The sequence below is a fragment of the Hippopotamus amphibius genome, chromosome 10 (genome assembly GCF_030028045.1).
Source record: "Hippopotamus amphibius kiboko isolate mHipAmp2 chromosome 10, mHipAmp2.hap2, whole genome shotgun sequence".
Taxonomy (NCBI): domain Eukaryota; kingdom Metazoa; phylum Chordata; class Mammalia; order Artiodactyla; family Hippopotamidae; genus Hippopotamus; species Hippopotamus amphibius.
Window position 1 is genome coordinate 110,043,642 of NC_080195.1, and position 25,512 is coordinate 110,069,153.

Here is a 25,512-nt window from a genome sequence, read left to right on the forward strand (position 1 = left end):
TCATTCATTCAACATGCTTTTGCTATAATCCACCACAGTGGACCAAATACGTCTTCTGAGATGTTTCACTCTGTGATTAAAAGAAGATTTCTCTACCCTCAGCTGATTGCCCACTTATTACAAGCGATTCCTGACGTAGCTGAATTCTGACACACTTTGCTAGTCCCTTGGGGTTGGTGGCAATGGAATTTGATACGTGTCCACTGCCCTAGAGAGCATTGAGAGGCACACACATTCCCGTTAAACTTTTGTATTTCAACTTCCTCCCCCTCTCCCTTTGAGAAATAAATGCAATGCTTTTCTCCCCCTTTCAGAATAATCTCCAAGGGGCTGCATACAGGGTTCAAATTGTGTTTAAAGCTCATTGGTTTAAAGTAGACAAGATCAAGTATAACCTCTTCAGCTGTACCAACCCAGTTCCCACATTTACATTAAGAATAATGCTCCATCCCTGCTTTCCATTTTAGTAAAAAGATCAGGAAAATGATGGGAATGTAGGGGCCAATATAAGCCATGTCTTGGTTAGACAAACTATGTTCTCCTGATTCAGACAGGACTTTGGGGCTCAGAGGTTGAGTCCTCTCTCCCTGAAATAGAGTTTAGATCCTGGCTTTGAAGTGAATCAGGAAGACAAGAGAGTACTTATAATTCACTTTCAAAGAAACAGAGTATTGACAATTTGACGTTCTCTAAGAAACAGATCTCCCATTGAGATCCGCAATTACCAGTGACATGCCAAGGAAATATCTATTTAGCCCAAATTTCTAAAGTCACTTCCCTCAACTAAATGGTTATTTAGTTAAAGTTAGAATAAAAGGGCTGGATTAGATATGCTAAGTTTTACTCTATTAGTATAATATAGATGCCAAGAAGGGGTAGCTTTTTATACAAGTTTTTATTTGTGTTGTAAATAACCACAACAAAATGGATTCTGTGAGCAGCCTTGTAAGAACAGTCTCATTAATGACTGGCTACACTCTGTTTATGTTCCATTTTGTTTTCTGGCTTTTGTTAAAAAGGGTTAATGATCAGCAGAAGAATGGATAAAGAAGATGTGGTACATATAAACAGTGGAATACTACTCAGCCATAAAAAAAGAATGAAATAATGCCATTTGCAGCAACATGGATGCAACTAGAGATTATCATACTAAGTGAAGTAAGTCAGAAGGAGAAAGACATACCGTATGATATCACTTATATGTGGAATCTAAAGTATGACACAAATGAACCTATCTATGAAACAGAAACAGGCTCACAGACATAGAGAACAGCCTTGTGGTTGCCAAGGGGGTGGGGTTTGAGGGAGGGATGGAGTGTGAGGTTGGAGTTAGCAGACGTAAGCTATTATATATGGAATGGGTAAATAACAAGGTCCTACTGTAGAGCACAGAGTTTTCCGGTGATAAACGATAAAGGAAAAGAATATAAAGAAGAATACACACACACACACACACACACACACACACACACATATATCTGAATCAATTTGCTGTACAGCAGAAATTAACCCAACATTGTAAATCAATTTAAAAAAAGTTAGTGGGTAGGAAGAAACATTCCTGTGATACTCGCTATTGTGAAAGCAGGAAATTAATAATATTAATCCAATTTGGAAATCTATCAGATCAACTATTTAAATGTGATCATCTTTCCTTCTGCAATTGATGGTGCCAAGTGCTATGTTGTAGGTACTTTCTTGCTTCTTGATGATAGAATTGATGTTTCAGGCATCACTCAAGCAATGACTAATTCAGTGACATCTAAGCAGGAGTGTAAATACTGTGGTCTCTTGATGAGTGTCCCCAACTGAGGGATGGTGTCGCAAGTGCTTCTTTCACAAGAAGGGGGCTGTGGACTGTGCCTGAGCTGGAGGAAGAAGGACCATGTAGGTCTGGGCTGTGATGGATGAGTCCTCAAGCCAGAATCCTGGGTGACAGCTTGGAACTGACAACCACAGTCCAAATAGCCAAATCCCGTGGGCAAGAAGCAAGTGTGAACTGCATATAAAATAGATAAACAACAAGGACCTACTGTATAGCACAGGAGACTATAGTCAGTATTTTGTAATAACCTATATGGAAAAAGAATGTGAAAAAAATATATGTATCACCGAATAGCTTTGCTGTACACCTAAAACTAATACAATATTGTAAATCAACTATGCTTCAGTAAAAAATTAAAAACAAAACAAAACAAAAAGAAGCAGGCATGAGATGAGGCGGGCTGCATGGTTCTGGGCCGGGACAGGAGAGGCCTGGGTGGCTGTCTGCAGGGGGCAGGAGCTGTGCACGGGGCCTTGGGCCTCTCTGCTGGGCGGGCACTCTTGCCCTGAGAACCTGAGCCCCTCAGACAGTTGTCAGCAGGAGGGATTGGGGGAGGGTGGGTGCCACAGCACAGCTGATAATTCGAAAGGACTCGATAGATGATTTGGGAGGAAAAGCAGAAGCCCCATCTCGTGAGCTGAAACAGAGCTCCCAGAGCCACAGATGAGCCCTGTTGGCCCAGCTGCTGGGCCAACAGCACCCTTCCTGCCAGAAGGGCTTGGGAGGGAAGTGTAGAGAAGGTTCTGGATGGAGGCAGTTCCAAGCTGGGGGGCAGATATGGCGTGACTCCAGCCTCAGGTAGCTTTCCCTTTTAGAGGCCGATGGGACCCATGGCTGCCCTGCTGTGTGTTTACGTCAGTGGTTCTCACCAGGACAGGGCGACAGCATCTTTGCTCAGACCCCCACCTTCCCACCCCGATGGCTACTCTAGCAACTACAAGCTTACGTTCCAACAAGGAGAGAAGGGGTGTGGGCGGCTCTGGGCAAGGGATGATGGGGCACTTTAGGATTTTTCCTTACTGTCTGATTGTAGAATGGTGAGCCAGGTTTTAGTGGATTTTGCTTTATAAGAAGGTGAGTCAAAAATTATCTGCACTCTGGCTGTAGAATTTAATTAACTTTTAGAAAAGACAAATGCATCCTTTTTCGACATAATCTCCGTACTTTTCAATACGCTTTGTCCATCTGTCAACAAGCTTTTGTATTCCCTCATTAAAGAATGTTTTACGCTGAGCTGCGAGCCACAAATGCACTGCTGTCTTCACGTCTTCATCAGAAGTGAATCTTCGTCCTCGTAGGGCTGCTTTCAGGGGACCAAACAGGTGAAAGTCTGATGGAGCAAGATCAGGACTATAGGGAAAATACTTTAACACCACAGAATGAAGTTTTTGTCGATGGTGTGGGCAGAAGTGTGCGGACGTGCATTGTCATGCAAGATCGCAATGCCCTTGGATAGCAGTCCTCAGTGTTTAATCTGAAGTTAGGCTTCAGTTCTTCAATAAGCATCTCACTGTAACGAGCACTGTTGACTGTTGAAAGTTTTTCCTGATAATGTTCCAATACTGGTCCTTGAGAATCCCAGAAAACTGTAAGCATCAATTTTCCAGCTGATGGTTGACTTTTGAAATTTTTCTTGGTCAGCGATTGAGGATGTTTCCATTCCATACTCTGCCATTTACTCTCAGGCTCGTAGTGATGAATCCATGTCTGGTCACCATAATGATTCTCTTTAAGAAACTTTCACTTTCCTTAGAGTATTGGTCCAAATTTTGTTTGCAGATATCCAAATGCTTCCATTTATGGTCTTCTGTGAGTTGCTTCAGTACCCATCTTGCACAAAGTTTTCAAAACCCAAGTCTGCTGTGGATTACTTTGTTTTGAGGTGTTAAAGCATTCTCCCTGTAGTCCTGATCCTGCTCCATCAGACTTTCACCTGTTTGGTCCCCTGAAAGCAGCCCTAAGAGGATGAAGATTCACTTCTGATGAAGATGTGAAGACAGCAGTGCATTTATGGCTCGCAGCTCAGCCCAAAATATTTTTTAATGAGGGAATATGAAAACTTGTTGACAGATGGACAAAGTGTATCGATAAGCATGGAGATTATGTTGAAAAATGATGTATTTGTCTTTTCTAAAAGTTAGTTAAAATAAATTCTATAGCCAGAGTGCAGATACTTTTTGACTCAGCCTCATGTAATTTTAGATAAAGCACAATTAATCAAGTCACAGGTGTGGCAGGGTCTGTGTTCTAGGTGTCAGTGCAATAAAAGCTGCAGACTCCCAGTGAGGATGCAAACACTGTGTCCCTTTATTATGACACTTATGTGGTCCACAAGGATAGAAACGGCTTACATGGTGTTATGGACTCAGCTGTGTCTCCTCCCCCCAGATTCACGTTGAAGTCCCAGGCCCCAACGTGACGGCACTTGGAGGTAGGGCCTATTCCAAGGTAACGAAGGTTAAATGTGGTCATAAGGATGAGGCCTTAATCCCACAGGATTGCTGTCTTTTTAAGAAGAGGGAGAGAGGTCTCTCTTTCAGCACAAAGAAGAAAGGGCCCATGAGGACACAAGGAGAAGGCAGCCATCTGCAATTCAGGAAGCGAGCTCTCACCAGAAACCCAACCTGCCACCACCACCTCCATCTGGGACTTTCAGCCTCCAGAACTGCGAGGAAATAAACGTCTGTTGTTGAAGCTGCCCAGCCTGTGGTATTTTTAATGGCAGCTCTACACGACTAATACATGTAACCTATACATAGCAATCATCATGATGGAGGTGATGCTAGGGAGAGAAAGCCACCTAGGATGAGGTTATAAAAAGCACCAGGAATGAGGCATCCTGAAAATCACAAACACGTGTAGCCTTGCTACACGCACCACAAACTTGGTTCTGAGCATTATGGCAACCATAAGGGAGACCTGGCTAGTTATAGAATTTACAGCATGTGTCACTTAAAATGAAATCAATTCCTAAGCAAAAGAGTTGAGATACCATGGTGCCAGGTGAAAGGAAATGCTTCAGGGAGTCTAAGACACATTTAGAAAGGCCAGACTTTGCTTTTTCTAAAACCATTGATGAATTCATTCTTTCTATTGAGCACCTACCATGTGCCAGATTGTGCTAGTTGTTGGGGATAGAATAAAAGGGCACAATCTTTATCCTCAAAAATGTAGAGTCTGTTGGGGAAACCCAGCCATGTGATCAGTCACCCACAATGCAGTCAGACATCATGGAGATTTGTAGAAATGCAGGAGAAGCAGAGAGGGAGGATGTCTGAGTTTGCCAAGCAGTCAGGAAGGTTTCACAGGGGGTAGTGTTTGCAGGGAGACTCGGTGGGTGAGTAGGGGTTACTGGGAAGATAAATGGAGGAGGATATTCTAGGCAGAGACACATGTGCAGGCCAGAGGCAAAATAACCCAGGGTCTGTTCAGGAATTTCAGTAGCACATGCAGGTAGCAGGGCAAGTAACAGGGCTCCTGGACAGGTGGCATGACTGTGACACGCAAAGGAAATTGGACTGGATTCTTTAGCTACCCAGAAGCTACTGAGAATGTTTGAGCCGGGCAGTGAGGAGATGGGATTTGTAAGTTACAAAGTTTATCCTACTAATTGCAAGGAGGGGAGTTGTAGAAACCAGAGTCTATAATTAGGGAAGTTAGTTTGGAAGCAGTGTAATAGCCCAGAGGGAGGGGGTGGTGTTGTGAACAAGTGCCGTGGCCAAGATGCTGGAGAGGAGAGGACGTTTGGATGCTAGAGACAGGTACGAGATGGAAGGGACAAGCTTAAGCAGGCCGTCACATATGGTTGTGCAGTTTGTACAGTGCACAACTCACTACATCTAAGGGGTACAGCTATATTTATATATTTAGGACACAAATTTCCCAGCAGATGGCAGTAGAGTTGAGGAGGGATGCCTTTTCCTCATTTGCACAAAGGAGCCCTATGGGCTTGGGGAAATGGTTGGAAGTGAGAAGGCTGCAGTGCCCAAGGGAGGGGAGAGCATAGATGACAGCCAGTTTCCTGACCTGGGCAACCGAAGACTAGAGGTTCCATTCATCAAGGGGTGGAATACAGGAGAGGGAGCAGGTCTGAGTTTAGGACAAATTGTATTTAAGAGATCTGAGAACCACTTAGATGGAGATGTCCAGCACCAGTTAGCTGTCTGGGTCTGTAGCTCAGGAGACAGGGGTGGGGCTGTACCTGTGGGAACCACCTGCACACCTTTAGGAATTGATGCCAAGAGGCAGGGATGGGTTGCTTTGGGAGGATGTGCAGAAGGAAGTGATCAGGGTCCATGACAGAGCCCCTGGGAGCCACCAAGATTTTCAATGATGGGTAGTGGAAGGGAGCCTTGAAGAAGGGGTGTTTCCAGACTGTTTCCTAACGTCAGGAGGGAGAAGCTTCAGGCTGAACAAGGCCAGGTTGATTTGGGGGGAAGGGGACAATTTAAAATGACTTTAGGGACTTTCCTGGTGGTCCATTGGGTAAGACTCCACACTCCCACAGCAGGGAGCCCAGGTTCCGTCCCTGGGGAACTAGATCCTGCATGCATGCCACAACTGAGAGTCTGCATGCCGCAACTAAGAGTCTGCATGCTGCAACTAAAGATCCCACATGCCACAGTGAAGATCCTGCATGCCGCAACTAAGACCTGGAACAGCCAAAATGAATAAATGGATAAATAAATAAATTAAAAAAAATAAAATGACTCTAGGCTTTCTCTGGAGCTTAAGGGACCAATCTGGTTTGCGACCCTATAGGATGTTTCATGCATTCATCCCTCCATTCATTTATTCTGCACTTACATATTTATCCAGTATCTACTATGGTCCAGGAACTGTTCCTGGTACAGGGATATACTCCCAGTGTGCTGAAGCAAAGAGCAGGACAAGGCACTGCTCTCAAGGAGCTTACATTCTAACTGTTAACAAACAAGTCCACAGGATACCATCAGCTGGTGACAAGTTCCACACAGAGTGACTGTTGCACAGGGATGGGAGCCGGTTTTGACTGGGTGAGCTGAGAAGACCTCCCTGTACAAGAGCTCTGTGCTCACAATGGAGAGCCCGTGTGGCTGCAGCATGGTGAGTCAGGTGGGAAATTGGAGGCGAAAGCAGACAAGCAGGCTGGAGCCAGGCCGGAAGGGCCTTGTAGACCATGGCAGGGAATCTGTATTTTCCAAGTGTAGCTGGAATCCATGGGAGGGTTTTAAGCGTGGGAATGACTTGCTCTGGTTTACGTTTTATTATCATCACTCTGCAAAATGGACTTTGGTAGGGTGGTCAGAGTTAAAGAGGGAGACCTGGTTGAATGCCATTGTCTCCACATCGTGACAACTTACCCTGGGCCAGTAGCCATAGAGATAGACATATTTTGGAAGTCACACCTATAGGACTTCTGGACAGTAAGGGCAAGAGGTGAACCAAGGATAATCCTGCAGTTGCTGACCTAAGTTACTGCATGGTTGATGAGGACATTTATGAACATGGTGGAGATGGAGAGGAGAGCAGATGCTAGGGGGTTGCTAGGATCTCTGGTTTTTGCATTGGTCACGTGAGTTGTACAAGCATCTAAATAGGGATGCCAAGCAGGCAGCTGGATCTTTGAATTCAGAGCTCAGGGGAGAGGTTAGGACCAGAGATAGAAATTTGATGTCACATGCAAAAAAGATGGTGATTAAAGCCAAGGGCTGGGCTGAAATAAGAGAAAGGGATAATGGAGACTAGAACCCTGGATGGCATGGGCCCCGAGGTTTTGGGAAAAGGAGAAATAGCTTGAAGATGAGGATGGGAAGGAGCTTTCATTGAAGGAGAAGGGGGAGCAGAAGTAGTGGCGAGCGCCAGGGAAGAAAGTCTGGAAAAGGAGGCAGTGGTCAGTGTGTTGATGTGAAGAGACCAAGTGAGACAGGAATAGAGGGGTGGCCTGTGGAGCTAGCAGGATGGATACTGTTGGTGGGAGTCAGTGATGTGCTAGGAATGGAAGCTTATTTGGAACAGGAAGTGAAGAAGTGGCAACGGAGAGGCAGACAATTTTTTCTAGAAGTAATGTGGGAAAGAGTGTCTAGAAATGGGACAGGACTGGAAAGGGACATGGTACCAGGAGAAGTACAGTTTTGTTTTTGTTTGTTCTTAAAAATAGTAGATATTAGGAAATAGCTTTATGTTGATGGAAAAAACTATCAAGAAAACAATTGAAAATGGAGGGAAAAAGATGGTGTAGTCTAAACATCTTTGAGTGGGCTGAAGGGATGGGGTCTGGGGTTGGCCCCGGGTTGAACAGGGCTCCAGTCAGTGGTGAAAGGCCCAGGTGGGTGGGGGCATGGGGGGGGGGTTTGGCCCTGTGAGGATGCCAATGTTTCAGTCTGATTGCTTCTATTTTCTCAACGAAGTGTGAAGCCAGGTTGTTATCTAACAGGGAGTGATGTTGCAGGATTGAAGAGAGGAGGAAGTGGAGATCATGATTTTGGTGGATGAGAAAATAAGGAGACTAAGCATTTAAATAAATGCATACGCCTTGGGTCCATCTATGGATTTTGTTTCGTCATAAGAAGAGGCCCCGGGTGGGACCCATGAGATGCACTGAAGGCCACGTCACGTTTTTGTCTAACATCTTCTCTATCTCCTGTCCACTGGGCTGCCGCCTTCCCAGGTTACGGATGCTCCTCATTCATGAGATGCCCCCGGCCACCTGGGTGAGCATGTATCAGAGTGAACTCAAGGAAAGAGGCACCACTGTGTCATTCCACCCTTCAACATGGCAATAGAGGGCACCTTGCTTTGCTGACATGGGAATTCCACGTGCACCCAGCTAGTCTCTTCAGTGTCAGGAATGAGCATTTCCGGTCACAGGTGAGGCTTTTACTAAGTCATTCACCAAACACAGGCTGTGACTCTGCGCCAGGTCCCCACAGCAGCAGAGGCTGTGAGGTTGTACTGGAAACATCCCTGCCCTTCCTTGCTCTTGGCCTGGTTTGCTGATGGCCTATCAAGCTGTCTGCCTCCTTCCAGGTAGTCGTGACCCATCTGGCGTTGGCTTAATGAAGGTGACCTCTTTTTTCCCCCAGCCTTGGGGGCAGACACAGGGTCTGCCGCCCAGGCTGGACAAACGAAGGTCCCTCTGTGTGAACACAAAGGACTCATGCTGGAGAGACCCAGGGAGGTGTTTGGAAATCTTTCTTGCCCCATGTGGATTCATAAGAGCTTCTGCAAGAATCATAGACCAGCGTCATTTTTGTTCCCCTGAGGTTTTACACCTTTTTCCACTTTAGGGAGACAGACAACGATATATAATCAAGTATATGAAGCAAATACGTTATTGCTAACACTTCGTTACTACTTTAGCTCTCTGAGTTGTACTAAGCATATGTAATTTGGGGCCCGTGTGAATGTAGCATTAGTCCCTTTTAGGCTCAACCTTCAGTCTTGTCTCCTTGGTGCTTCCCACTGTGTGTTCTTCTCTAATATCATTAGCCACCAGTCCCTCCTTTATCCATCAGCTTTCACAGATTTCTATTAATAGTCACCCTATAGAAACTATGCTTCAGAAAATGTAAAAGAAAATGTATTTACCTAGCAAATGTTTCATTAAAATCTTCTAAGGATGACTTCAGTGGCTAGAGGAAAAGCATCATCTTCATCAACAAACCCCAGAAAGGGTCCTGTCGGATGTTTTGCAGTGAAATGGAAACCCCAACAGGATTATTTTAGGCTGATGAAAGCCTACATCTTTTTATTAACGTGCTTTCTGGCAGGAAGCTCAGAGTCAAAATTGATTCTTCCCTTTCAAAGTTAAACGTTATTTTCTCCTCCTTTATGGGTTTTTGAGCTGGCTGTTTGGTTGCACGTGGGGTTACACTTGGCATGGTGCCAGGCTGTTTTGAATGAGGTTGGCCCAGAGTGTCAACCGGCATGGTTGCCTGATAATTTTGACTTGGTGGAATCTGAGAGTATGAAGAAGTAGGTGCATTTTCAAGAGGCTCAGTGTCAACTGTTATGCAAGAGCAGATTTCCCCTACCTGCCTTCTGTGGTCAGGTGAGGTGAGCATGATGGAGACGCCAAGGCCAGTAATCAAGAGAGAGTATGTCATGGAGCCATCACTGTCAGTGCAGTAATGAACTTTAATCAATAGCCTCCACTTTCAGTGTGTGGTTGCGTACAATGCCTCCCCTGGAGAGTCACAAGGGAGACAGACTGGGAAGGCGGGCAGTACTGAGATGGAGCTCTGGCTTTACTACATCACCCGCTGAGTGACCTCAGACAAGTTACTCCCCCCAGCTCCCCACTCAAGAATCAACTTCCTCATTTGTTAGGTGGGGATGGTACCTACATTTCAGAATTGCTTTAAGGATTGCAAATAATGTCTGCAAAGCATCTAATAAAGCAACTGACACTCCCTAGGCACCTAATGAATGACGGATGAGAATAGCATTATTTACACAATCATAGATTCACTCTCTAAATTTATTGAGCACTCACTATAGTCCCTGGATGAATGACTTGCCTGTGTTATCTCACGGAATCTTCTTGTAAATGTAAGTATCATTCCCGTTTTTCAGAATGGAAAACGGTTCGGTGAAGTTAATGAATGTGAGGCGCCCCAGTCACATGGACAGCTGGGAGTGGAGGCAGAATTTGAATTCAGCCTGTCTGACCTCAAAGTCTTAACCAGTGAAGAGAGAATTTAAAGGAAGGAGGAGAAGGTCTGCAAAGTAGCTGCCTCAAAATTCATTTCATGGCACGCCTGGAGCTATGACACAACAGCCAAAGTGTCAAAATGTTTGCATGATGTTTTGTATTAGGTGAGAGAGGCTAGTTAATATGTGGTAATAAACAACCCAGATTTCAGTGGCTTAACCCAGCCTCAGGTTACTGCTCAGTCATGCTGCAAGTCCCAAATGACTTGGGAAGGGTCTACTTTTCAAAGCCAGTCAAGGGTCCAGAATGACAGAAACTTCATTGTGACATATGCTTCCATGAGAACCATAAAAGCAGGAAGGGAATTATCATGTTTAGCTTGTAAGGTTTCCACCCCAGTGATACTCATGGCACATGCTTATATACTGTTGGAACAAATGTAAGTCACGTGACCATGTTCAGCAGAAACAGGGAAATGTGATCCTAAAGTGGGTCTGGAAGCATGAAAGCTGGACATATCTCACAAACAACATTAATGTCTACTGCATATTTTAAACCCTAACTTGCAAAAAGTTTTTAAACTCAGTCTAGGGGTTTTCAAAACCATTTGGGTATCTGTGGGAGATTGTTATTATTTTGTTCTGAATTATTTATTCCAAGTCCCTGTGAGAGAATGCATTTCCCCGTTCCATGGGCGTCAGGCACTCCCATATGACTTGCTATGACTAATAAATGTCGAGCAGAAGTGAGGTGTTCTGTCATGTCTCCTTTTTCTCCTTGTCACGAGAATGGCATGTCCTATGTAGGGCTGCCCCTTCTGTCTGCATCTTGGAGTCAACAGGATGTGAACAGAGTTGCAACTGACATGTCATACCAATGAGAAGTAAACTTTTATGCTTTAAGCACTTGGAGTTTGTTACTACAGCATGACTGAGCTAAAGCAGACTGCTACAGTATCTTTATGATTGCCAGTAAATAGAGAAAAATGGAATTGGCTGTACAGAAATTCACAGTTACTGTCCACTTTGTTGAAGTATATCTATACTGTAAAGCAGAAGTATCTCTGAGGATTATTATGTATATAAATATTATTCAGTTGCGTTAACAGCACAAAAATACATTCTCCAAATTGGGGCATCAACTGGTACCACAGAATTCTTATGAAAAACCTAGGAGGGGGATTGGGAACATAGAAATCTTGTTTTCCAGTACAGACTCTTGGTCCTGTCCTCCCTGAACAGTTACCTTAGAAGACTTGCGAATGATCTATATTCATGTCGACTTTGGGCAGAAACTATAATGATGAAATGCTACTATCTATAGGGATGCAAAGTCTCTTCTGAGCCCAGTGATCCTCATTAATTCAGAGCTCATCGATTTGTAATTCATGGTAGGTAACTGGGGCAGAGGCCAGGCTGGCATTTACTCTCACGTTGTGAGTGTGCATTTCTTGCACTGGCTATCACGGGTTGACATTTGCCATTTTGACTCTTCGCAGTGCCTTCCGAGGGGAGTCATTTATCATCATGTGGAGATGCCAGCTGCATGGCCCCTGGAAACAATGGAGCCAGTCCCTGAGACGGACCCTCCCAAGTACCTGGCTTCCCTCCTCTCTATTGTCTTTCACCTGTGCAGTCTACAGAGGGAAAAGTGATCTGATCTAATAGAATCCATGAAGCTGAAAGGCCACAGAGGATGTAGATACCATTGTTGGTCCCATTTTAAAGAGGCAAAACTGAAGCCTTAGAGAGGTTAAGCGAGACAGTGAATGCAGCCACTGTGGCTTGAGCCCAGGATTGCCTGACATTATAAATGACACAAAGAAGTATAGATAAGCTGAGCTATGGCCAAGAGAGATTACCCTTAACAGAGAGGAGTACTAAGTAATTAATAGAACAAACAAGATTTGTAAGTCAGTTGGTATAACATAGAGGAGCAAGGGCACGCTTAACTGGGGAAGAAGCCCCTCTGGCTGTTCAGCTATTTAGCAGAGGGATGTGTGTGTGTGTGTGTGTGTGTGTGTGTGTGTGTGTGTGCATGTGTGAATAAGTTGCATGTTTTCCCCAAGGATCCTCTTCTGGTCATTAGAAATTGTGTGGTAGAACTTCTTCACTGGCACCATGCTGTCAACACTCATATTACTGAATGCCCTAGGAAATAATAAAGCTCAATTTATTTAAGGATGCTCTAATTAGAGGCTTCCCACTCTTTGACACTCATCTCTTAATTTGAATGGTGCAGTTTCTTCCCAACATGAGCACTGATTTCAGAGTTTGAGTCAGAGCTAACTTTTAGTTGCTAGTCTGTTATTTTTATCCCTTGGGTTTGAACTTTAAATTGTATATATTGTGTGACCACCCCTGACTTCTGTGGAATGTCTATTTTACCAGCTCCTCACTGCCCATTTGGAGAAGGAAGAACAATGTATTTTCTGCTATTGGTGTTTATTAATGAAAAGTTTTACAATTATCCAGTATGTTTGTCTTTTCAACCACAATAGCATATGGTGAACTTTATACACTGCCATCTGTTATGAGATCCTAAGTACCTTTTAAATTATGAGAAATGTTTAACAGAAGTATAATGTTTCACAGTGTTATAGTAATCTTTCTTCTAGAGGGGTGGTGGAAAAATTTAAAATTCTATGTGTGCTCTACTGTATCCAACCTCAGATTGTTAGGACCAGAACAGTGTCCCCAAATTGCTTAGGATCACAAAAAATTTACTATATTTGGGGAGCAGGTATTATCAGTTTTTATCCAGCTATTGACACTATCAAGGTATATTATATTGAGGTGGACATTTGGGAGGAAGCCCTGAGTAAATCACCTGGGCCTAATGCTCGAAGAAGAAAGCATGGTTGGATTTCTTGATGTTGATGAGTGTAGATTTCTATCCAGGAAAAATAAATTCACATGTCTTTGAATTTTTTTATTGTGCCTTGTAGAGATTTACTAGGAGATTTTCACCCAAGATCTTGGCAGTCCAGATCTTATCAATTAACTCTTTTCCCAGGCTAGGTAGTTGGGGTTACAACTCTTAAAAGAAAAATGGTAAATCTGGAGATAATGACTTGCCCGTGGAGGGATTAGCAGTAATTTATCTAAAGGAGAAAATAAGATTTGAAAACTATAATGGCTATGAAAAATCATTAGTAGAAACAGCTTCAAAGTACTGTAATGCTAACCCTCAACTGTCTTAGCTGAGAAATGCCACCTTTTCACATTCTGTGCTCTCATATTCTCCTCTGTTACAGTGAAGTGGCATTTTGATTATGGCAAAGAAAAGTGGTCCTTGGAAATCAGATGTGACAGGAAATTACATTCTTCCAGGAGTAGATGATGCTTTTGTAGATGATGCTTTTGTAGATGATGCTTACTAATTTCAATTTCAGAACAGTTTTGTGGCACATCTCATTTTAATATATGGTTGTTAAAAATTCATGTGAGTGTAATAAAGAATTTTAAAATGAACTGATAACATTGGAGACAGACAGAGAAACCTTAAAGAAAAAGCGCTCATGGTGGGAGAAAAGAGAGCCTGTCTGCACATTAAATACCGGTCGTCTTCCTGCGTGCATTGCTCTACAGAATCTTCATGAAACGACAGCATTCATAATGCAAAGAGCACTGAACTTGGTGGCCAGACAACATCATCAGTGGCTTAGGGTTTCAAGTTCTTGCTCTGCCCGTAACTATCACACCTTAGCCAGCTCACTAGTCTTGCTGGGCCTCCATTTCCTCACCTGTAAAGTAAGACTAGGGAGAAGACTCTTGCAACTCAAAAACGCTGTGATCTGTGATGTGATTTATGTGACTAACCTCTCTTCATGTGAATAAAGTTACTCTAGTAATGGAACTGAGCTTTCCTACCAGGAAGGATGGTTTGCCCTCCCTACTTCCAGTTTGCCTTCCCCTACATCTGATATACACTCGTCCTCTTCCTTGGTAACCCATAGATACTGACTTTTGGACAGTCAGCCCTGCTTCCTCACCTACAAAATTTTATCTAGTATATCTTCACTAAGTTGGCATCCTCCCACCCTCTACTTTCTCCAGTTTTCTATGTAGTATATAAATATTTCAGAAATTCTTTTCTTTGAGAAAAACTTGAAAGAAAAATCCCCACAGAGATGGAAGGGAACTCATAAACTAAGGCTTGGAAGAGGTCTCAGCTAATCACAGTGTGTTAACCTCATTATGATTCAAACAAGCAGATTTAAAAAAATTAAGAAGACATTTATGAGGCAAATGGAAGTTGGAACATTTAGTAGATGTTGGATCTTAAAAATGATTATTAATTATTCTAGGTGTCATAACAGTGTTACAGTTTTATTTTGAAAGGAGTCCTTATCTTTTAAAGACAGATATTGAAATATTTGCAGATGAAATGATGTGATGCTGGAGGGGCAGTGGGTGAAGCAGATGAAACAAGTTTGGCCATGAATGGACAATTATAGAAATTGAATGATGGGTACATGGGAATTGATTACATGATTTGGTCTACTTTTGTATAATTTTTATGGTTTCTGTAATTAAAAATGTAAAAAAAAAGAGCTTAAACTAGATAATCAACAAGGACCTACTGTATAGCACAGGGAACTTGACTCAATGCTCTGTAATAACCTATATGGGAAAAGAATCTGAAAAAGAAGAGATATATGTACACGTATAACTGAGTCACTCTGCCATACCCCTGAAACTAACACAACATTGTAAATCAACTATACTCTGATATAAAATAAAAATTAAAAAAAAAAGCTTAATGGGGATTCATCCTAAGGAGACATATTTGCTGAGGTGTTGGAAAGGGCTGCCTGTCATACTTGCATAATCGTTGGGGGTAAATATGGAAGTTCATCAATCAGAAAGCCTATAGTGAGGCGCTGCCTGGCAACGGGCCCAGCTCTGTGTGGCTGTCATCTAGCCTCCAGGCCAATTTGCCCTCTATAAATAACAGTCTATATGAATGCTTTACTATTTTAATGCACATTTGCCGCAGCTGCTCGGCATGTTTGTTTACGTAGCTGTAAACCCTTCTGTAAACATCACTATCTCCAAATTGCCCATGTGTGAGGAACATAAAGGGCCCCCTTTAAAAATATATTTGTGGGATGAGACACGGCCAGTCCCCAGATGTCTGGGTGGCTGGTGTCAGAATTTTCCAGGGTTTGATTCATTTTCAAAAATAGAACCACATGACTGGAAGGTTCTTGGGAGGTGACACATCCCCCTGACTCTGGGCAGGACCAGACCGAACCCATCCACCAAGAACGTGGGTCTGTCTTTTGTGGGTGTGAGTCTGTCTTTTATTGAGGCCAGAGAGCTCATCGAGTGAAGGACTGGGGCCAGGACATGCAGGACATCGAAGGCGGGCAAGACTCACCTCCTGCCTTCAAGGAGCTTACTTGTATTTTCTAAAGACCAGCCTGACCCTCAGTGATGTGACAAAGCAGGCTTGGGGCAGCCCAGCTGGGGTTGGAATATTATGTGTCAACCAGCTGGCCTGTGCTGGGCCTGAGCACCCGGCGGACTGAAGGACCTGTATGGTCTGCCTACGGCATGGTAGCTCGAATCTCCAGAAAACACCATGTCGGGGGCGCTGTGTGTCCACAATGTGCAAGGCAGGAAGGGGGCATCACATCGAATTTGCGATGGTGGTGGCGGTGGGGCTCGTCCTTGAAAGAAGTCCCTTAACTGAGGTCACTGATGGTAGTTCAAGGTCAACCAAGACATATTTTCAAGAAAGCAGGAGTCAAGCAGAGGCCGTTTTGTGTCCGCTTGCTGTTTTCATGGCTCCTGACTCCCATCTAGCCCTCCAGTGAATAATGAGATCCTGTGAATCTCTTTTCCTCAGTGTGCCTTTGGTCCACATTTATTTTTTTCCTGCGGCTTTGCTTCATGGAAGCATCCCCCGCCCCCTCCAGTGGCCTGTTTAATATCCATAAACCCCAATCGTGCGTTTCATTCACAAAGGAAAAAGTGTCCCCTTGAAGATTAAGAGATCAGATGGGCTGGAAAGACTGAATTGTATGAATCCTCTCAGGAAGGGATCAAGACGTATCCAGCTTCCAGACAAACCCAGAACTTTCTAGAACACTCCTCCCTCCACTTCCCAGAAATTAGAAAATTATTATTATTTTTAGAAAGTTAATAGTGGTTGCCTTTTCCCAAGAACAGGGGTGTGTTCTTTTTTGCTGGCAAATACCCAGTTTTCTGTAAGAAAGCAGTAGAAAGGCCACCGAATGCTCGGAGGCAAGTATCACTGTGAATTACCAACAACGGATGCTCTGGTCTTTGGAAAGCCTCACTCATTAAAAGCTGTCATCAGAAAGACAGGGTCTGCTCCAGGGAGAATTCTGACTCAGGGACATCACAAAGATAATTTGCTTATTCTGGATGTATTTACTTTTCCAGATTGGGCCTTGATTTAAGGGAACACAGCTCTTGCAATCTGAAGCTCAGATTAACACCAGTAACCAGAGGGTACATCTCCACTGGCTTTTGCTTCTCGAGCTCAGAGATGGAAGGAGAACAGGGCTTGTCCACTGCCCTCCCTCCTGTCCCATCCGGAGAGCTTATAGTGAGAAATCTAATATTAAAACCCAATCACCAGTGGTCAGTTCATGCTGCCGGAGGCTGTACCTCAGTGGCCACCACTAGGGGGACCCAGAGTCCCGGTGCTTGGCGGAGGTGGGAGAAGTTTCTGGTCTGTGGGAAAATGATGGAGCTCCCTGTTTGAATTGGTTTCTCCAAGCCGTCCTCACCCCTCCTTTCCCCTCCTCCACCATCGTTGCCCCTCCTCCCTCCTCCCACAAAACTGTTGCCTCACAAGTGCACCCCAAAGTCAGGCTCAGGGTACAGATAGCCCTGTGCATGTGTGCAGCACTTATTTAGAATTTCACAATAATTATTTCTTTTTTGACGTTCCTTTTGTCTCATGCAAAGGAGCACACTTCATGCAAAGTCTTTTACTCGTATTTTCATTGTTTGCTGCATTTAAAAATCCCATTGCAAAAGTTTTTACCACCAAAAGAGAAATTTGTTAGAGGTAATGACCTTGCCTGTTGGCTCCAGGGAGACTGAGACATGGGACCAATGACTTTCATTGGATGGATAACTGTGGTCAGGTGGATGAAGAGTCTGGGGTCCAGCTGGTGACCATGCATCTTCAGATTGTGTAAACCCACCCTGAGCCTCAAGTTGGAGACCTCAAAGCACAGAAGGTCAGATTGTGTGACTAAAGAGGATCTCAAGGCTAGTATCGATTAACTCAGAATAGTAAAGCATTGCATGAATTAGTGTTCAAGTTTATACTTTTCCTATTGGGCACTATTGTTAGCTTAAGTCAGAATTTATGGCTCTATGTCATGGAAAGTTACAGATAAATATGGGTAGAACCTTCTTTGCTGTTGGGATGAGTAACAGGTATGAAAAGATGTGAGTGAAGAGTTCAATAAAAACAGACCATTTCTCTATTTTTAGAACAGGTCTTCTTTGTTAAAATATACCAATAATTAGCTGTTCACAGCAGAAGGGTCAATAGAATTATGACGAGTGGATCTCAGTTGTTTTATTTCCTGCTAGAGTTATTTGCTGGGTCTCTATTATTATATCTACAGGGAATTTTGAAGGTAAAGTATAGAGAAAAGACACCAAGTGATCACTTGATTTAAAAGAAAAACTAAGGCTATGGGTCTTGCAAATGGCTCCCAAAGAAGGGGTGAAATTGCATTTTTATTAAAGCAATTTGTCAGGTTTCCTTTGAAAGGCTTAACTTCTTCCTCATGGCTTGGCAATAAATAACTTCATATATTTAAATGAAACAATTTTTTAAAGCCATCTGAAAATTGCTTTAGAGAAAGATCAAATTTTAAGTAAATATTTGAAAAATTATATTGAGGCGTTTAAAAAATTGTTTATTAATTTATTTTCCCAAGGGCTTTTAAAAAGCTAAATGGTTAGACTTCTTGGTGGACATGCTTACAGCTATAGGTCACATACTATTTCATGAATAAGGAGGTTGTGTGATTGGGAGTGAGATTTAGTTTTCCAAATTTTGTCATAAACAAGTATGTGAGGTCCAGTTTAAAATGAGCATTGATCCCACAGATACTCCAACCAGATGGAGCATGCCTTACCTGTAGCTTCCACCATTCCTTCTAGGATGACCACAATTTCCAGTTCCTCTTTGGGCAGCTGGGCTTTGGAGATCTCCCAGAAAGGACTCTGTTGGTTAATTTCGTGGCTGATGATGAGTGGTGACACCAGAAAGAGACGGTCATCCCCAGTGTAATACCCTACATTGATGTCTGTCTGGTTCAAGGGGATGAACTCCCCCTCCGAGGTCTGTTTGGATTTGATCAACTTGGCTCTGATAGAAGCCTCCACGATGTGGGAATTCCTCAGATCCCCTACTCGAAACATCAGGCACAGTTTCCCATCCCGCATGGAGATCACCGCGTGGGTGGAGAAAACCAGGGTCTCTGCCCTCTTCTTGGGTTGCGATATTTTTACAAACATGCATCCCACCATGAATGCATTGACAATGGACCCCAACACGGATTGGATTAAGAGCAGAATAATTCCCTCTGGGCACTTGTCCGTGATGACCCGATAGCCATAACCGATGGTGGTTTCTGTCTCTATGGAGAATAAAAAAGCAGAAACGAACCCGTTGAGGTTGGTGACACAGGGAGTCCATGAAGGGTCCTCTATGTGGTCCATGTCTCCTCGGATGTATGCAATTAGCCACCAGATCATTCCAAAAAAGAGCCACGTCACTGTGTAAACCATGACAAAAATCAACAGGTTGAATCTCCACTTGAGGTCCACTAAGGTGGTGAAGATATCTGTCAGGTAGCGATAGGTCTCCCTCACATTGCCATGGTGGACGTTGCACTTTCCATCTTTCCGCACATACCTCTGGATTTTCCTTTTGGTCCGGTCTCGGCTGATGTGTCTTGGCAGGTCGTCCCTGGCCTGCTTAGGCAACTTTGGCTGGTGAATGGCCACAGGGCTCTCAACATCCTGGTCCATGGAGTCACCCTCCAGGACGTTAGCTGGTGGTTTGGAGAAAAGAAAAGAAAAAACTGAATGAAAATCTGTCTCTTTGGGGGTCATGGAAATTCCACTGTGGATGGTATATGGTAGGAAACCATCATTTGACCATTTGGGTAGCTATTAACAGAGTAGGTGAAGCTTTTCTTGGGGGTGGGTTGTCATCTGGACAGGTTGCCTTGGACTCCTGTGCTCTGTGATCTAGCTTGTGTAAGGATTTTACCACCCTTCCCACCAGGACAGGGCTTACTGCTGTGAAATTTTCTCCCTGCCAACAAGTTCTGAGAGTTAGCTCTGACAGCAGGATATGTCCCCATTCTCTCTAAGATGCTGCGGTATGTGAGAGGCAGCACCCTCTGGATAAAGAAATGTTTAGATTCAGACAGCGTTGTTTCTAGCACACAGCAACTGTGGGTTCCTGGTCGTGCTATCAGTTATGGATCAAATTGTACCCCGCCCCCCATCTATATGTTGAAGCCCTAACCCCCAATGTGACTGTATTTGGAGATGGGGCCTTTGAGGACATAATTAAGGTTAAATGAGGTTACAAGGGTGAAGCCCTAATCCAAGAGGAAGAGACACCAGGGGTGTGTACACAAAGGAGAGGTCATGTGAGGACACGGTGAGAAGACAGCCACCTGCAAGCCAGGAAGAAAGGTCTTCCACACCAACTGAGGTCTTTAGAAGCCAACCCTCCTGGCACCTTGATCTTAAACTTCCAGCCTCCAGAACTGTGAGAAAATAAATTGCTGTTGTTTAAGCCCCCCAGTCTGTAGTATTCTGTTATGGCAGCCTGAGTAGACCAATAGACTATTCAGATTCATTGACTGACCCTCCGTTTTCACATTTACAAAATGATAATCATGATAGACAATTCATAGGATTGTTATAAAGCTAAACAAAACTATGTACATGATATGTGCCTGCATGGGACAGACACGTAACAAACATTCCCTTGTAATAAATTGTTCCTTTGTTACCCTCCTTATATTTAGGGGCAAGAATTTTGAGTGAACTCTTTAAATTGGTTTTTATTGGTAAGTATGCATGCATTTTACCCTAATGGTTGATGCAATGCCACGGTTAAAAAAAAGTGTAGGGGAAACGTTCTTTCTCTTCCTATGTGTTTACACATTTGATTTGGTTTCTGCCTCAACATTTAACATTTGCAGTTTTGGCTTGTGGTTATTTTCTTTCTGATGGCCTTCATGATTAATGCATTGGTACAATCATTTGATGACGAAGCATTAGGAAAACTCTCCTGGAATCCGAGTGCAAAGGGACATTTGGAACTGATGCTGCTATGAAACACATATAAACCACTGTATGAAATTCCTTGTTCAGCCAGTAATTTTAAAGCTTTCTGAAAGTTTTATAAGCAGTTTCTTCCCTCAGGTTTTTATTCTGTGTCATTTGACTCTGCCGTGCATTTTCTCCCTTTGGTTAGAGGCGAAACACAGTCTGTTGAGAAAAAAACACTTATCTGAATAAGAAAACAGCTGGGATGGGACTTGAGTGGTACCAACTAAACTTATGGATTAACCTTGCTCATGGTTGGATAGTTTCCTTAATAAATCAATCCCATAGATCTGTTTTTATATTTCAGTACGAGGAAGGGACAGCGTCTAGTCTGCAATCCTGATGTTTGGCCTGATAGCTTTGACTTTAGATCACTGCCCTCAGTAGCTCTTCATTTGTAAAGGAGGAGCCTTGCTTTTTGTCTTGGAACAGAACAGACACCAGGGCAGGAGTCAAAGGAAGCCGCTGAGACGGGGACAAGATGAGGGGGTTGGGGGATCTGGATGGGGGTCATGGCGATGTCCCTGCTCACTGCTGGCACCCCCCGCAAGGTGGGATGTTTGTGGCTTGGAAGTCATCATGTCTGAGCTCTTGCTGCTAGTTTTGCCCTGAAAGGGCGTCTCTAAATGTGACTTCATGTGGGATGAACTCCACTTAAACTTGGCCAGGCTGGAGCGCCCTTGCCTGCAGACCTGGAGTGTGGCCTGGCCTTGGCCCAGGTGGGGAGCTTTCTGCCTGTGCAGAGTCACCCGGGGTTCTTGTTTCCCCAAGTTGTCAGGTGGAGGGGAGGTGGGGTTGTCAGATTAGCTGACTCCTAACAGTTTTCTGCCATCTTTCATACTTTAACATGTCATGGAGGAAACCTACTCTCACCCCAGCCCCCAATTTGAAGCTGTTTTCTCCATTTTCTGGCACAGTTGTAACCTTCCTGTTTGAAGGGTTGATGCGTGAGTAGAGATAAGTGCTCTGGGCAGTCCCAGGAGGCAGTCAGTTGACCCTCTAAGTCCATTTTTTCCCTTTTCCCAGCTCAGGACTGGACCACACTTCCCAGCCTCCTTTGCACTGAGGGGCAGTCACATGCTGAGTCCTGGCCCATCAGGAGTGGGTGTGCTCTTCTGGGCCAAGGCCCTAAATGGTGGATGTGCCCCTCCTACTCCCTTGCCCCTTCTACAGGGGATGATGGAGTCACGAGGTGGAGGGGCCTGGGTCCCCGGCTGGTGGCAGAGAGCTGCCATTTGACTAGAAACAGGAAAAAAAAATTGTGTTTGAGCAGTTATGTATTTTGTGTGTGTTATCAAGTTGACTTTTCTCTAATGTTATGGGCAGCAGTACTGGTGTGGATAAGTAGACAGAAAGGTTCTCAGGGGGATTCTGTGGGAAAGAGCAGGGAGAGAGGAAGAGAGGGAAGTTGGGGTGTTTGGGTTTATAGTCCCAAACTGGAGTCACTTGTGCTAAGCTCTACATCAGGCAATAGGAGACTGAACACCTATCCTAACTGCAAGTTCAGTCCGTCCCAGGAATGTGACCTTTTACCAGTCAGTATGGAATTTCCTGGCCACAGATGAGGTAACCTACATAGACCCCTGCCTTTCCCCTAAGGCAGGTGACCTTGTGTGAAATAATTCTTAATTGTTTATGACTTCCTGTCCCAGTCCTATCCCCTTAGGCCTTTAAAAACAACCCATTTTGTACAGCGCCCCTCCTAGCTATTTGCTAGATGGGATGCTCCTTGATTCCTGAATGGCTGAATAAAGCCAACTTGATCTTCAAATGTACTCAGTTGAATTTTGTTTTTTAACAGTGTCTATTGAGAAATAAAATATTGCCTGCCATATCAGTAAACAAAGGATGTCACAGTCATCAGTGATTGCAGCCCTCCAACGGTGAGCCCTGAGGGAACTCAGGAAGGAAAAGAATACCTGTCATCTAGCAGCCATCAGATTGTGGCCACTCCCCATGGTGAGCCCTGAGGAGTCTGGATGTGAAAACACAGGATACTGGCCCCAGATAGCTGAGGGGCATATCACTGAATGATTTCAGTGAGCCCAGACCCTTGCATCTTCCCATGCATAGAAAAGCGCTGAATTCCTAACTTGAGATACCTAGTTTTCTTTCACTAACAGTAATCTTTTGTTCCTACTACCTGCCCTTTGTTGCAAAACTCCTACGTATCCTGGTTCCCCCATAGCCTCCTTGGAGCAGTTTTCTCAGGGTTGCTTGAGATGCTGCCTCTTGAGCTTGAAGTCCTCAGTATCTCTGTCAAATAAAACATAACTCTCAACTTTTAGGTTGTGCATATACTTTTTTTTCACGCGACACTACAATGAGCTAGCATGTGGTTAATCGAATGTCTGTGTTTTGCGTCAGGGGAAAAAATGTCAGTGCATATGCTACTTAAGTGCCTTTTAAAAACAAACAAAAATGGAAGCAAACAAAGAAAGCTAAATGTCCCAGGGAGTGTGGTGGAAGGTGGCATTGGAGTAGGGAAGAAGAAATCTGACTCCATATTGGATCTGTTTCTTTTCCTTTAACATTTGTACTCTATTGCTTTTGCTACAAGTTAAGAATGTAGCCTGAAATATACATGACAGAGGATTCCCAAGCCTCCGACCTTTAAAAGTATAACACTTTTCCATTCATATACAGATAAAAAGTTGCAGAACAGAGAATACCATTTGTCTTGTTGGAGGTTTACAGGAACATCATGACTAGACCTACATGAACAGCTGCAATAACAGAGGATTCTAACACCAAGAAGGGTGCAACAACTAACCACACCCTTCCCTTTTTAGTATAAAAGAAGCCTGAATGCTAACTGGGGTAAGATGGTTCTTTAGGACACGAGTCCACCATCTTCTCAGTCTGCTGGCTTTCTGAATGAAGTTGCGATTCCTGCCCCAACAGATCATCTCTTGATTCATCAGCCTCTTGCAGGGGCGAGCAGTATGAGCTTGGACTTGGTAATAGCCTCAAAGGTGCCACTGCAGGTGAGGCAGTGGGTGCCAGTGAGATGCTTCCAAGGGAAGGTAGGGAGGTAAGCTGGACCTCCCACTTGATAGTGGCTGGAGGGGAACAGGCAGAATTGAGAAACCAAAAAAAGCCAATGAAATGTGAGAATACCTGGAGAGTAAAGGAGACTGAAATAGGAGTCTCAAGGGGCAGAAGAGGTGAGGCCAGCTAGGAGGAGAGGTGGGGTGTGGAGCGGGCAGAGGAGGGCAACCCAGCCTGGAAGCCTTGTCCAGAGCGATCACAGGAAGCCTTGGACCAGGGAGAGGGCCGTTCCAGGTCTGAGCTGTGAGCTGCTTGCGCACCATGGGCACGAATGCAAATACGCACAGGGGAAACACAGAAGGTAATGTTAATGATACTCTTAACGTTTTCTTTCTTTCTTGGAATCCCAGGTGTGACTTTGAGGGGGTGATGTGAATTGCATTTGCAAGAGCATTTGAGCTGCTCAGCAGGGTGAGCTGCAGCTGCGGTTGGGAAAGCCGACAGTCCTTCTAGCGTTCCCGCACAGCCTCCCATACAGCCCAGCGGGGGCACAAACGACTTCCCCCATCCCTCAGCCCCCACCCTCAACCCCCACCTCCTCTTAGGAACTTGCCCACGGCCTCCAGCCAAGCGCATGCGCATCGGACTCGGTGGCGTGACCAGAGATAACGTAGAGGAATTCTCTGCTAACTGTGAAGTGCTGTACAGCCTGCAAAAGGACGGGAGGAGCGGCGCTAAGGATCTTGATGATTTACTTAATCTGAGTTCCTTTGCTGTCTTTTGGTTGAGAGTAAATGTGACTCTCTGTGAAGAAGCCCCCACCCCATCCCCCATGTTCTTTTCCTTTCTATTAGAAAGATGATCAATTTACATAAAACTAGGTAAAGTGCAAAATGGCCTGGTGTTGAACTTTAACTTTGAAGAAATAACATGTGACTGAGTTACAGACTAGAAAGGACCTGATCCCAGAACCACGGGAATCACCTCGAATTTGGGGGGTACCGCTTGTGGAGAGAAGGCTGCCGTGGCAGTCCTGGCCAGAATAGATGTTCTCCTGATGGGAAACGCTACATCGCAAATTATATATGAATTCTACGGGGGAAACTTACGGTGTCTGAGAAAATGTTCAAAGAACTCTTTGAGAATTTTTAGTATCATGGAGGAAAAACCCAACAGAAAAACGAGATGGATCTCAAATGCACAGGAAAAATCAAAGATTGGAAGGAAAAGCACACAGATATTAACGGGAAACTTCTGAGATGGGGGTGCTTTTAGTTTTACTTTTAAACTTTCTGATTTTTCCAAATTTTCTAGAATGACTTTATGTTACTTTTACCATCAGAAAGCAAAAAAGGTATTTTCAAACAAAACGTTGAGACTCTCCTGGCACGTGATTGATGGAATCTAGCCCATAGGAGCTAAATAATTATCAAGTACTTGATCTGAAGGTGTTCCACCCCATATATCTGGCAACTTAGAAACAGACATTTGCTTCACCTGAATCTAAGAAAATCATAAGTAAACCCCATGGGATGCTTGGAAGTGGAGGAGTGGTGGGCATACAGAATGCTTGTGTGTCTGAGACCTCTAGAGAGGTAGGTGTGAAGTATAGATTAGAGGCAAAGATCTGCACGCTTTTTCTGCAAAGGACCAATAGTAAATATTTTAGACTCTGCAGGCAACATAGGTGTCTGTTGCATATT

General features: G+C 44.1%; 1 protein-coding gene across 1 annotated transcript in view; it reads right to left on the reverse strand.

Annotated features, from left to right (window-relative positions):
- The window catches only part of KCNJ6 (potassium inwardly rectifying channel subfamily J member 6), a 113,844-nt gene that overhangs the window by 60,232 nt on the left and 28,100 nt on the right, over nt 1–25,512 (reverse strand). The window contains exon 2 of the mRNA XM_057696444.1: nt 18,601–19,521. Within this exon, the coding sequence (XP_057552427.1) occupies nt 18,601–19,521 (921 nt within the window). The remainder of the gene's footprint in view (nt 1–18,600; nt 19,522–25,512) is intronic.